The 15256-nt window shown below is 44.1% G+C and overlaps 1 protein-coding gene across 1 annotated transcript in view; it reads right to left on the bottom strand.

Moving 5' to 3' along the window:
• The window catches only part of LOC147728113 (uncharacterized), a 490706-nt gene that overhangs the window by 471287 nt on the left and 4163 nt on the right, over positions 1-15256 (bottom strand). Inside the window, exon 2 of the mRNA XM_086963733.1 lies at positions 14814-14886. Within this exon, the coding sequence (XP_086819859.1) occupies positions 14814-14886 (73 nt within the window). The remainder of the gene's footprint in view (positions 1-14813; positions 14887-15256) is intronic.

Here is a 15256-nt window from a genome sequence, read left to right as displayed (position 1 = left end):
CATTCATTAAAAAATCATTTTAAAGCAAAAAGTGGAAATTCCGTGACGTTTTAGGCATGCCTCCTTTGCAAGAGTGCACTGTTTTGATACTGTACGGATGAAGCGGGGTTATTGAGGGACACTGTGCTGTGGCCTGCTGCCATTCAGAATGACAGGAAGTGTCAGTGAACAGCTGTCCCGCCTCTCTGATGGGTGCACGCTATCCCCATTGTGAAATGAAGTGGCAACTTCAGCGAAATTTAAACTGTTACAAGACTTCTCTGAATGCCAGAGGCACGAGAGGCGTTCAAACAGCCCCCGCTGGTACCCGCATGAGGGTGACCAGATTGGGAACTTTCTACACTGGTGGGCTGAATTCATCATATCACCAATAGCTGGCAAAAACTCTGGACCCTGTTGCCACTGAGTGACGGGGGACCCCCAACTCCGCCTTTCAGCAGGCCACTATTCAGTCCAAGGCCAAGAATATGATATGTATGATTGAGAGGATATGGCGTAACGACCAGAGCGGCAGATCTTGGAGCTGGAGGAACAGATTCGAGGGTTTTTTTTTTGGGTGTTAGTGGTGTGTGAATAAAATCTTGAAAACTGCGATATCCTGGAGTCCGGCATCCCTTTGTTTGAAAATAATACTATGGAGCTGATTCCTTCCATTGCTGCCTGCACCAGTTGTGAGCATGTAGTGGGCTGGAGTCAATTTGTTTAAGATATATATATAAATGTAGGGAATAGTAGTGTCAGGGGGGCCTCACCACATCACCAGGGGACCCAGTCGTTTTTTGTTACGCCACTAGCCCCTAAACGTGCCTCTGTGTATTTTCTGCTCTGTGCTGAAAACAGTGTCCTTCAGATATGGCTTAAGCCCTTTTAAGCAAAATTTGTCGCAGCAGGTTCAATTATCGAATGTAAGCAATAGGTATCACTAAATATTTATTTATATTGTGAATTCATCACAGTTTGTTAACTTTCAGTAAGATACATGGGGCCCGATTCACAGAACTAACTTAAGACAAAATCCTAAATTTACTACCATTTTGGTATTCACAGAAGGACGCCTAAATGCCTTCTGTGAATACCGAAAGTCTTAAAGTTAGGATTTTTCTCAGTTTAGGAGTAGTAAAGTTAGGACTCCTAACTTCTGTGAATACCGAAATGAGTAAGAGCCTTCTGTGAATACCAAAATGGTAGTAAGAATTAGCCAGGACTCAGGTACTCCAAGGAACGTGAATGAGTAGAATATGACAAATTCAATTTTACATGTCAGTAGACCAGAGTCAATGTCGGCAACAACCTAAGTGGGTGATTAAGCATTGAATGGTAAAATTAATTTATATCCAAAAAGACTTGCACATAAATGGGCTCCAGGTACAGGCTCAAACATAACCCAGAGTTGCCACTAGTGCGTAGAGAGCAAGAAATAGTATCAGTTCCAAGGCATCACCAAAAACGTGCTGAGCAGCTTGGGTGAGTAAATCTGCAGCACTGTGAACCTGCAAGAGTTCGAAAAGTGGTGAGGGAACCAATAAATGGCATCAAAACAGGAAATCAATGTGGTTCTTCGCACAAAGGCCATGTCTCTGTTTACTTGACTCTAACTATATATATGGTTTGACATTAGGTCACCTCAAAATCACAATTGTCAAAGTATATTTCTTGCCCCCAAATCAATATAGTAGTCACAAACAATATCCATCCTTATGGATAACTATTATTCAAATTCGGATTGGCAGACAAAGAAGCAATCTTGGACAGAGGCTTTTTAAGAATTGATTTACAATTCATCCAGCACTAATATAATCAGTCTCATAATGACTAACCTAAGCATTGAAGCATTAACTCACCACTCTTGTCTTAGTAATAAATCTATTATTGCAAAATCCATCTCTTTTCCATGATCTATTCGTGTAGTGTGACAGAGTTTTTGCAAAAAGCTTGTATGCCAATTACTTGGAACCTCAGTCTTCTTGAAAGCAGACATTCCTCCTACTTTAATCTCTCATTTGTGTATCCAACAGAATATTAATTCAATGTCCAACTCTTTTTCATGTACCAAATCATCAAAATATTCATCCCACAACTCTCTCATTAACATGATCATTCAACAAAATATTCATGCAATATCAGTCTCTGTTGAAGCTACTCATCATAAAAAAGCATTGAACACCCATCTCTTGAGTATCGATACATCCAAGCATCCATTTACCAACCACATCAAATTTGTATTCTTTCAACATCAAAAAATTAATTTACCTTCCATCGACCATCCATGTATCCTATCCTCAAAGCATTCATCCGATGAGTCATAGAAGTTGTTCAGTTCATAAAAACATCTACTCAACATCTATACTGCACTCTTATGAGATGATTCTATGCAACTGTGAAATAGCTTTACGATTGAATATTGGATGCTGGTTGAAGGGAAGAGCAATCATAATACAGATACTTTGCGTGGCATTGCCTGTGTCCCATTGTCTGTCTGCTAAAATATTTGACATGTGTCTTTCTATTGGCCTGAGAGGCTCTAGTTAAGTAATGCTAGTTAAGAATCAGGCACCCCTCTGAGTTTCTGCTTCCACCAGTTAAAGCAATGTAATTTCTCATGGAATTCTTTTTTTTTAAGTATCAATGTATTAAAACTTAATTTCCATAAAAACAATAAAATATAAATGACACCTATTAATCGCATTCTCAAAAAGCACACAATTAAAATCAGTTGACATACCACATTAAAATGTAACAATAAAAAGTTGTCTTAAAACATGAAAAACTCAATATTCTTTTTTTCATTACAAATTAACCAAATGAACCATTTTCATACCAGTGCAGGGTGTCAGAGCACATTTTATCAAACACACATTATACAGAAACAATGAATCATACCTGTGTAAATCAGTCTATAGAAAATGTTGCAAAGAAATAATAGGGATTGCAAGGTGTGAGTCACATGGCACCCATACTAGTAGGCAGTATCAAGTGAACCACAATTGACACCTTTGCCGATCCTAGTGTACACAATAGTGTAAACGCATCACGCACTGTCCACACACCAGAATTTTCAGTACATGCTATAGCTGTCTCTTCTCCATCTGAGTATTTGGACAAAACAAGAACAGGTGTGTAATTTCATCACATATATTAAACTTAAACCAGGGCCGGATTTAGCGCTGGTGGCTCCCAGTGCATCCATCTTTTTTGATGCCCCTCCCCCCATGACCTTCTTTTCCATGGATTCCCTCAAAACCACCCTCCGACAGTGCCCCACATATCACCATAGCCCTCTCATATATGTATTTCATTGGTTTTAAAGCTCTACTTATACCAATGTAGGGTGTTAGGGTACTTTATATCATATACACATCATACAGAAACAATGAATTGTACATGTGTAAATTAGTCTTTAAGGAATGCAACAAAGAGATAATGAGGATTGCAAGGTACATGAGTCACATTTCATTCATACCAATAGGCAGTATACTGTAAGAGTGGTTGGTCTAGAGAAACACAAACAGAGGATTTAAAACGGACCACAGACGGCAGGATTGCTTTACTAATAAGAATGCATTTCTACTCAAACAAAATCTTTATAGCAAAATTAAGATAATGAAAGACTGAGGAAAAAGAATAACATTCTAATTTATGCCATGCAGTTTGTATGTAGCGCTTTGACAGCATACAACACTGTGCTATATTAGGACTGTAACTTAAGAACTACAAGTAACAAAAGGATCTCTGTGACAAAACCAGTAACCCACTGAGTTATCCACATCAAGTGCAGCTCTGTGATCCACATACTTCTTTACAGCAGGAACATTAGGCCTCTGCGCTACATTATGATGAGTCTGAACTGCCACTTGACAAAACGCATTCTCTCTCTAGTATATGAATCACAAGTTATCTTGACATTTTATTGCTTCCTGGAAACTGTCCAACTCACAGGAAACTCTGCAGCAGGTGCTTCCAAACCCATAAGGATTTCCTAAACGGGGAGCCCCCACAGGTCAGCGCCAGGTGTGGCTGCACCAGTCCCGCAGACCAAGAGCCGGCCCTGACTTACACTTACACACAAGCCCTTACTCTCTCTTATGATTGTACAGTTTAATAAATTGCACATCACCCAACAACATAAGATTACTTTGAATGGGTGAATTGTGAACAGTCAAAAAAATAACTAGCTGTCACCTTCTTTACTACAATAAAGACCCTACCCAATAACCTGGCCACAGAGCCACCTCTACAGCCTCACTGCTCCGCAAGGACAATGCCTCACCTGCAATCATTGTGAAAGAACAGTTAGATCTGCCCTCCAAAAACCCATTGTGGGCCCAGACTGCAGCTTGAAAGGTGGACAGAGCTTGGCATTTGTAGCATACAAGAAGAGGTACGCACTCCCCGCTGACATCTGCCCCAAGGTAGATCTGGGGCCATATTATACAAGTGCCCCAGGGGTGCAACAGGTTTATACGTCCCGGGGGCACAGTGGTATGGCAGAAAGGGCCGCAGACACATGTGCATCCCCTTCTATAATACTGATAGCGCTGACGCACATAAAGCACCAGCAATACTTTCAGGTGGCGTTCCCTCATTTATGCAGGGGTGTGTTCCATGCGAATGAAAGAATCCCTTTGTCTCTGCGCCCGTGCTGTATTACAGACATGGGTGCAGAGGCAAAGAAGCTCTCAGGTGGCACACTGACAGTGCACCTCCTGATGGCAGCTCTCTGGAGGGTGGAAAGGAGGTCCTATGGAACCCCCAGACATCCCCTTGGAGGTGAGTGCAGTCACTCACTGCACCCACCTGCAAGGGGATCTCAATTCCCCCTTCAAAGTGCACAGGGGTTTCTGCCAGCACTTTGAAAATACGGAGCGGCTTCAAAGCAGACACTCAGTTTTACACAGGAATTCACTGCCCCCGAGTTTGTGGCTGCCCTGGCGGCAGTGTATTCATGCTAATATGGCACATTTTCCTTGATTGCGCCGAGCACACATTTTAAAAGGTGCGCCCTGCGCAATAAAGGAACGGGCGCTGTATGTATAATACGGCGCCTGGTCTTCTCAAAAACCCTTAAAAATCTCTTCTCACCTCCTGCCACCACTTCAACTGCCTATAATGGCCTTAGGAGTCATTCAAGCCAAGTACAATTGTGCAGAAGGCTGGCCATTCATTCATTCATCCATATATTCATTCACCCACTTATAGACTCAAAGTATTAGGCACTTGAATGGTGTACTGCTGTACAGCCCCGAAAGCTGTGAAAATAAGTTGTACAGAAGAAAAATACAAGAAGCCTATTTCGCACTCACTTCCTGGGCGAGCCAAACAGTATAACTGATACATATAGGACAAGAGATAGGCTCTGCTAGCTAAGCTGCTACTCCAGGAGACTAGCGATAAGGGTTCAAACTCTTGATTCTGCACGAGACGAATAAATCGTGTGATTCTAGGCAACTCAAGTTAATCTACCTGAGCCTCAAATTGTAAATATGGTGCAGTGCGCTTCCTTTACCTCCACATACCATACCGTTGGAGATGCTCTTGCTAAAGGTTGCATGTTCTCTGTCAACACTACAACACTGTGTTTAGGGATACCAGATAACACTGCAAATTTAAAGGCACAACTTTCCTATGGAGGACTTTCTTTTCAAACCTAATGCATTCTGGGACTTGTCATCATAATTCATTTCAACTGAACCAATTAGAACAGTACATTGGAAAACAATGATTTGTAAATGGAAATCGAAGAACTGGAGCCTGGGTCTGAATTATGCTTTGGGACAGCTGATTTGGTTTACGACTGGGTGAACCATTATCTCTTTGTTTCTCATTCAGACTGGACAGTGTGCCCGATTGACAATAAATATTACACTGTTAGCTATGTTGTGCACCATCAAGGGTTTCTCCATGCACTCATGAAAATGAGACAATGCCCAGTTAGATTGTGGCAGTGCAATATGTGCACCAGATGTGCACCAGATGTGCACCAGCACGGTCCTCATTATAAAAGTGTCTGCCCAAGCATCTACAGCCTCCTCTATAATTCTAAAGTGTCCACCGGCCCTAGTGGGCACAAAAATTGGCCCGTTGCATCCCCGGAGCACTAGCTGTAATACGATCCATTGTTTCCCTGGGGAAATGGCGGCTGCTACTACACTTAACTGCATTGCGCCCTGCAGCATATGGATGATTGCAGTTCCATATGTCTCAGATAAACGTGAGACTCTTCACTGTACTCCAACGCTCCGTCTTCTGACTTGGTGCGCGCCGGTCCGCACAGCTTGTAAACCCCCGTCAACCTTATAAACTGTCCTGAAACTAGACATGAAAACCAATAACTCCAGCAGCTCACACACGGTCGCCCGAGGGATTGCCTGCTTTGTTGACATACTTTAATAAAACACACTACGTGGGAGAAAAAAAAGCAGCTTCTCCCCTAAAGCATTCTACCGCCACGTGTGTTACTTGACTGGACAACATAAACACAAACATGGCTGACTGACCCCGTGACCCCCGTGACACCCGTGACACGTCTGCGCCTGGCTCCCCGGTAGGCCTGACGCAGGCACACGCATTAGCAGCGAGTCATTTGGCAGGAGCGCGCGAACGGCCCCGAATGCGTATGACGCGGTGCTCTCGAGGCCTGCCAGGGACTCGGGAGTGACATGTCTGCTAGTGTCGTTGAAACAAACCGGGCTTGCATTGCCAGAGTTTCCATTTCCTGGTACATGGCGACTGCAGTGCTGTGACCTCTAGGGGACGCGCAGCAAGCGAAGTCTGACGATGAAGCGAGGGCGTGGAGAGAGTGTGAGGTAGAAATTGTGGGGACGTGTGTGTGAAAGACGAAAAGAGGCAGGGAGATGGGTCATAACTAAAAAGGGTCACAGCCAAACATAAAATAGGGCACCAAAACTAGGGTGTCCCACATTTGCAAATCGAGGCAGTTTTAAACGTTTAAAGAAACACTGTGTAGGTGTTTTTCAGGGTATGGGAGACTGGATGCAATTATGCTGCTGCGTCAAAGTTTATGTTATCATCAGGGAAATCAACAGCAAACACCAGCCTGCCAGGCCATAAAACAAACCCACAATCATCCAACAAGCATTGGCAAAACCAATAGCTCGGGAACATGCAAGAATTATTGGGTTTGCCAATGCCTCTGGCAGTAGCGGCCTGTGGCGGGAGTGCTGCCGGGCGCTGGCGTAGGGTGGGGGAGGGGCAGGATGGGGGGTAGTAAACTATGTGTTACGGCCGATTAGAGGTAAGTAAACATATAAATAAATAAAACAAATTTCCTTGTGCGCGCTGCATCACATTTGGCGATGCAGCGAGCACAACAAAATTTGTTTTATTTATTTATTTGTTTACTTACCTCTAATCGGCCGTAATCCGTAGTTTACTACCCCTCACCCTGCCCCTCCCCGTCCCACGTCAGCGCCCGGCAGCCCTCCCACCACAGGCCGCTACTGACCTCTGGCCATGTACAGCAGTGTGGCTGCTGCCTATCATGGCTAAAAGTTAAAAAAAAGCACAATGACACGGCTAGCTCTGGCTGAGCCACAATGCTAGATTTTTCTCAGAATATGTGGGCAACACGGGTAATGGGACAGAGGATGGTAGGGGCAACAGGGGCAGCACAGACAAAGGGACAAGAAAAAAGTGCTATGGCCACAACATAGCGCTTTTTTCCTAATTGCAGGTGGGGTAGGGTACAACACAGCCAACTGGAGGGTGGGGGCTGGGAGGGAATAAATCGCACAGACAACAGGAGGGAAGGGGCGGGGAGGGAAGACGCAACTAGGACAACGGGTTGGAGAGGGATGGGAGGGAACAAGCAACATGGACAACTGGGGATGGGAGGAACCAAGCAGCACGGTCAATAAGAAGCTACACTATGGGAAGAAGAAAGAAAAAGAAAAACACAGTACCACAATTACAATGTGATCATCCTACCGACACTAATCAAGGTGAAGCAATCAGTAGCTGGTCCATGCTCCACACGAAAGAAGATGAAGTGAAGCTGGCACATGCTGCCCAATCCCAGGCACTCCACACCACTTGGAGTCAAGCTAGCCGGGCTGATGAGAGGTGTTACCTCGAAACCGGTCCGGTCCTCGGATGCTTGATTCCGTTCTGGGAAGGACATGGCTTTTGTAGTTCGGACTGGACTGTTCCCATGGGGCAACAGGGTCAGAGCTGATTTGCATATCGCCATTGTCTAACCCGGAGTGGTGTGGAGTGCAAAAAAACGATGGATTTGGGCCCAGATCTTTTGACTGGGGGAGTGTGTGACATTGATCCACATTCAGTCCATCACTTGTTGTTTTCCCAATTATGAGGCAGCAAGTAAGAGTGACAATGAAGTCTATGAATCGTAAGCAGTGTTTGGGGGGTAGCCTTTGTAGAAAATAATAGCTCTTGCAAGCGAGAGCACATCACTGCTGCCGGCAAGACCTAAACATCAGCCCACACACTGCCACGTCGCCGAATGGCCCAGTCTGACCCTGCTACAAACTATGAGGGCATGTTAATAAAACATTGTTAACCAAATTGAAGGGAAAGAGATAGGGGGAGGTAGGATCGCAGAGAGAAAGAGAGGGAGAGACAGTAACAAGGAGGGCGAAAGACTGAGAGAGGGAACAAGACCCAAATAAAGCAAAGAGATAACCAGAGAGAGTAGGTGAATGAGAGAGTGAGAAAGTATGTGAGAGAGAGAGACAAGAAGGGAGATGATGAGAGACAGGTAGGAAGATAGTGATAACAAATTAGATAAAGGTAAGTGGAGGATGTGGAGGAAGTAAAGAAGAGAGTCTAAACATGCAAATGAGAGCAAAGGGTGGTAACATAAAAGGTTACAGAAAGGAGGGGTAGAGGGAAAGGAGTGAGAAAGGACAATGTAAAAAAGAAAGACAGGAGGAGGGGAAGGAATGAACTGAGATGTAATGAGGGGGTACAATGAAAATAGGAAGGGCGGGCTGGGGAGAGGATGGATTGTAAGAGTTCAGAGATGTTAAGTTGCATTAAAGACAAATGAAGAAAAAACATAGAGAAGGCGCAGACATGGTGGACAGCAAGGAGTAGAGGGGCAGCTAAAGAGAAAAGTGTGCCTGGGCCAGATAGATAAAGGAAAACAATGTGATAGGGGAGTGAGAAATTAATGGAACTACGAGGGTCGTGAACAGAGAGTGAAGTGTGAAAGTGATAAATAGAAGGGAATAGAAAGAGAGGGGAGAACTAGAAGAAATAAGGTATACAACGCGGGCTAAAGAGAAGGCAAGGTCGGAAAATGGCCAGGAATCAAGATATTAAAATGAAGAGAAAAAGGGAGCGAGGTTGGGGGCAGAGTTGAACTATGTAACTGTGGCAGCACATTAACAGATTATCGCAGCAGAGTACATTCTGCGTGGTATGACAGGCTGTGTGTGTAGGAACGTACATTGCCGCTAGAGGGCTCCACATCCTGCTTCCTCCTCCGATGGCGTACGTCTGCGTACACGTTCTTAAAGCTATAGACTCGATGCACGGCCATCTCGCGCACTCGTGCAATTTCAAATACCATTAAAAGCAGCGGTACATCGTCTGTAAACCGTCCGGCTGCGATGACGAGCTTGCGGACAATAGCTGGAGACCTGAAAGGAAGTCATTTGATACTGCGCCCCCTGCCGGCCGTCCACCCTCATGGCACCAAGTTAGAAATGTGCAGGGTATGGATAGAAATAGGACCCTGTTACATACACATTAATCAATGCTTGTTTGTACCGTTGTTGATTCTTGTGTGATATAGAAAAGTAAACAGAAACACGTCTCCATCACTGGAAAAGCGAATACTAATGTTCGTGAAACAGAAAAATATGTATGACACAGCTTTTCCTTAAAAATAATTTGATGTTGAAATAAAGATGTTGACAATACAGAATATTTGTGTCTTACGTTTTATATGAACCTTTCTCGCTAAGTTAAAAACTCATTTTCTCGCTCAACCACTGTATGCATTTCCACTGTGTGATTGTAATCTTTTTTTTAACATGCACATCTGGATTTCCAGTGATGCCCCGCGCTACTGTGCCTGTACTGAACAATAAACTGTGGTTGAGTTCAGCAGTGGTTATAGGCTGTCTTTCACCACTACCTGCAGTGCATTTGTGTGTTTCTTGCACATCACTAATCACACTTTGCTAGCACAATTTTTTGATGTCTTTAGTTTATCAGTCTCCGAATCGCCACTGTATGTCCAAATATTCTAGTTTGTACTTTCTCAAAGCGCTTAGAAGTGGCTGGGCAGACATGCTGGTGCAAAACAACACATTTAAAAATAAAGACATGCATACAGTGAAACTTGATACTTGCACGTATAGAAAGAAAAACAACGCTCTAAATGCTGCCTGTGCTCTAAATCAGGTCTATGGATTGAGTTATATTTCATAAAGCCATCAGCAACCAGGACCTTAACAAAAAGAACAACATAACCTGGGTATACGTTCTTTTCTGGCAGCTCGGAAACAAGGCTCATAAACAGAACTGACAGGAACCTGTCAGTAGCACTGCTTGAGAATGGTCCTCTATAGGGACACTTTAGGGGAGGTACTGTTCCTTTAACCCCTTCGATGCTGATGACGAGTTCAGCTAGTCATCAGCCACGGGGGCGTGTGCGGATGACGAGCTGAGCTCGTCATCTTACGCGGCTTTTAGAAAAAAGCCGCGTAGGGGAAAAATAACCGCCGCAGCGATGCGGTTAAAGATAAATAGATATGCTGGAATGTGTACCTGTGCAGCACAGGGGCAGACCCCCCTCCCTTTAAGCCAGCGTTCACTCTGCACACACATACCAAAACTATGGCCGTTCACATCCAGTTACCACAGAGGAGCATACTCTGCACACACATACCAACACTATGCCGTTCACATCCAGTTAACACAGAGGAGCATACCAACACCTTGTATTTGCTTATTTCACACACAAGTGCACATGCAGAGGCCATTATTCTGTACCATGGACCTGGGTGTCTGGACAGATTGGCCTGATTTAGAGTTGAATGGTACCACAACATATTGTAATTTGTTAAGGAAGTGATAAAACATCCTTAAAAATAGCATGTGGGTCGCTGAAGCACCTACCTGCACAAGTGGCATGCCGCTCTGTGTGTGGATCGCAGTGTGTTGTCTTTACGGGGTATATTTTTCTGTTGGCACGTGTCATTTAATGGCATGATGGATGATATGCAGGAGAGACCATTGATTCGCCTGATGGCACTAATTGGCTCTGCAGATTCTTAGGAGTTGTACATTTCTATCAGGCTTTTCCTCATTGGTTCCACCAGTAGGGTGTCCACTTTTTTTCTTTTTTTACAGTTTTATATAGCGCAAACTGAACCCGAAGGTAGTGGATCGCTTTACATGAGCACCAGTTACATTACAGAAGGCCACATTCATTTTTGAAGCACAGGGAGATTAAGTGAGTTGCCCAGAATCACAGGATGTTGAGCCGACGCCAAGACTTGAACCTGGTTCCCCAGTTCCAAAGTCAGCAGCTCTGACTGTAACACAAGCTCATTACAGGAGGGAAGAAGGATGGGAGTCCACATGCATGACGCAAACTGCTGTCATCACCTCCACAAAACTAACCCTCAAACCCTATATCCACTTGGGTCATTATACTCCTTTCCAAAGGGCATATCTCAGAGAAGGAAGTAAATACCCACCACGAAAGTACCACAATGGATGGTATCAATATTTATCATACCCAGCAATATCAGCATTTACAGGGAAAGAATTACCTTCCAAAGTAGCGTGCAGCTAATAGTGAGGCCATTGACGTCGCTAAAGGGGGGGCAGACAGAAACCGTGTCTTTGCTCTATTTGACTTTGCCCACAAAGCCACACCACCACAGCTGATGAATGTATAAAGAGGCAAGTATTAAGTCAATTCCTGAAGACTTTCCTAGGCAAAACAAATGAAAATACTGGGATTTTATCTCATGCATGTTTTTATTAGTCAGCAATGCTGCATTTTAACCCGATATCTCCTCGGTAGAATTCACTTCGTGGTGGCACACCCTTCGCCTGGCCATTGTTTAAAGGAAATAAACTATGTCCATGTGTTGGAATGTTAGCTCAAAGCACTTTTCACCTAGCCTTTTGCTGTAAGTTTCATAAATCGTCTGGAACTCGCTTTTTAAATAATTAGTAATGCATTTTAAACAGTGTAGACCTGCTCCTTAGTCTCTGCCATCCATTCCTATATGTTCTCCAGAGCTAAGTTTTATAAACTGTGCTGCAAGAATTAGGAAATCATTACCGGTTAGGCATACTGACTGTATTTGATTTTATATTTTAAACTATTTTTGTATTTTCATATGTTTTTTTTAATGTTATGGAATATTAAACAAATAAAGAGAGTTTGATTTTGTGTAAAGAGGTAACAGAGAAAATAAACAGACATTGTACCTTGCACTCATATTCATGTGTCCCTTTAGATTTCAAAGGCGCCTACATGTTTGCTTAAAATGTTTAAAACCGATTTTCTGTGTGTACATATAAAGATAAAGATACATATGCACATCAAAACATGTCTGTCCGTCCGTCCGTCCGTCCGTCCGTCCGTCCATCCATCCATCCATCCATCCATCCATCCATCCACCCACCCACCCACCCATGCGGGCACACACCATTGACATTACCAACCACCACTACAGCAGGTCTATGGATAGCACTCTGTAGTAGTGAGAACAGCTGCTCACACTCAGTCAGTTCCTTTACCGACTCCAGCTTCACTGTGTTTTGTGGGACCTCCGCTGCCATGGTGGGAGTGGAGCCAAACTTCTTTAATCGCATTTCACCCGATCGCCACACAAACCACCGCCAGGCACTGTGCCCATAATGGGCAGGCAGTGGGGTGCAGGGATCATATGCCAACTTACACGTGGACAGGCCGGGAGCATCGCATCACCTGAATAACACACACTCCAGTGGATTCAGGAATATCTGGTGCTTGAGGCCTTTTTAAGAGACTGAAAGTAACATTCTTGGTCTCATCCCTGATCCAGTGGTACTTCACGATTAATTGACCCACCAAACGTCCTTTGTATTGCTTTGAAATTCACACTCATGCCAATCAGAAACACCATGGAGCGTGCAAAATTTCAACAGTGAAGTTTGTGAATGTGATAAATTTGCATCTTCACAAAGTGCGTCACCTTGAGACAACTTCCTCTGCTGGTGAAAATGTATGCAAAAAAGTTTTTGCACAAGAAATTGTATGCAAACACTTTTTAGGTGTTTAGGTGGGAGCATTCTGCTACTTAAAAAAGTGGGTTTTTGAAGCAGTGTTTTTATGCAAGCCCTACTTTGAGCAGTTTTTTTTCTTTGCAAATATTTGTGCAAAATGTTACAACCTTTAGTGAATTTCTTGAAGCTCACGAAGTTCTGACACAAAACTTTGCAAAGTTTGCAAAGAAAAACCTTCAGTCATTTGCAGATGCTCTCCTCCCCTCCCCAGCACCCCTCGGTGAACTTCTCAAGATAGGAATAATAGGCCTAGTTTGGGGGTGTGCTAGCCTAGCTGTAGTGCATGCGTCTTACTGCAGTGGGAGAGAGGCTTCACTACTAGACACATCTACAAGCTGTAGATGGCAACGATGGTCAACACGTTTCGGCTGGGTACGGCTGCTGCCCTACTCCCTGCCAAAAGTCACGCATGAGACTTACAGCCGAGCTGCAGCAACATATAACACAACTTACAACTAGTTTTCTGCAATAAATGTGACAGCTCCAGCTATGTTTCAGCAATTTAAGATACAACTAATGCTTTCTTCTAGCAATATATCCTACAAGTACAGCTAGGGCTCTAGACTAGTACCCCCAAAGCACAACTAGGGACTAGACTAGTATCTTACAAGTACTGTTAGGGTCTAGGCTAGTACCCCACAAGAACGGAGGATCTAGACTAGTACCCCATAATCCAAATAACTGACTAACCTATCCACAACTCAAATTTCTTTATTATTTCACTATACTAACTTAAACACTAATCCTTTATGGGTTCTGGAGTAGCATGCTATTCGACGAAAAAGCGATTTGATGCCTCGTATCGGGTAGTAAGCGCTATATAATTGCAATTACAATACAATACAGCTAGGGTCTAGACTAATACCCCACAAGTCGATCTGTGCTATAATAAGACCACAAAAATACAGACAGCCTCCAACAGAAACCTTACAGGTGCAGCTAGGTTACAGGTATGACCAATAGTATTCAACCTGAACTGATGCTCGGACTTTGATGGCGCCCTTCTCTTGTGACCCAGCGCCTTGAGACCCTACGGGTATGTAGCGCGCTTTATAAGTGTCACTGATTGATTGATTGATTGACTTCTTTTCACCTAGTTTCCAGCACCTGTGCTTCAAAGTTGCAAATATGTATATGTAAAATGAATTCAAGAAGCGGTGCCAATAAACAATTTACAACCCCCCCCCCCCCCACCCCAATTGCATCTGCATGCTTGTCGTTAGTGTAAACATCCATCTTTACTCTGACCCTTTCAAAAGCACTATTTTATTAATGTGTCCCTCCGCTTTCAGATCTGCTCGTGATTGGAGCCTTAGCGGACCTTAAAAGTTAGCAAAGACGTGCTGGGGACACACAATACGTTTTTAGCCGCATCTGACCAGGATGAAGTCGCAGAAAGCTACCAAATGTCACAAGGCCGCTTGAAGCTCCCGCCGAAGATACCGAGGGGCGGAGAGGGGGGAGGGGGGGTGGGGGCAGGCTACAGCACTGTCACCTAGAGTACAGCACCGGGTATTCGGCCGTCACCGAGCGCCTACCTGCCGAGCAGTTGCACTCCATGGAAGCTTCTCTGGCGATCCGCACTTTAGCCACGTGGTCTTCATACGTCCTCTGTAAGAAAATAATGTGCGTATGTTTGTTTTACTTGAATGGAATGTGTGTTTTTATACATGGCATTTTATACCACAGTACTACATGCGCAACACGGAGCTTATTTAGTGCTGTCAATCAATCACTTTCAGGTGCAGTAATTTAAAGCAGCTAATGTTGCGTTCGACATGGCGTATATAGCGTGACACGCGCTGAAGGTTCTTTGGGTGCTTGCAGAATCACTGAAACAGTTACTCACTATCGGTCCACAGATGTTTTTCAACTCCTCCCCCACCACGCCTCCCTTAGCCCCCCTCAATATCGAGAAAGTAATGGAATAGGAGCACAGAGGGTAATGGCAAGCATTTGCCCAGGATCACACCATATGTGG

The sequence above is a fragment of the Lissotriton vulgaris genome, chromosome 3_1, assembly GCF_964263255.1.
Source record: "Lissotriton vulgaris chromosome 3_1, aLisVul1.2, whole genome shotgun sequence".
In the NCBI taxonomy this organism is placed as follows: domain Eukaryota; kingdom Metazoa; phylum Chordata; class Amphibia; order Caudata; family Salamandridae; genus Lissotriton; species Lissotriton vulgaris.
The sequence above is the reverse complement of the archived record's forward strand: the minus strand, read 5'-3'. Positions and strand labels throughout refer to the sequence as shown.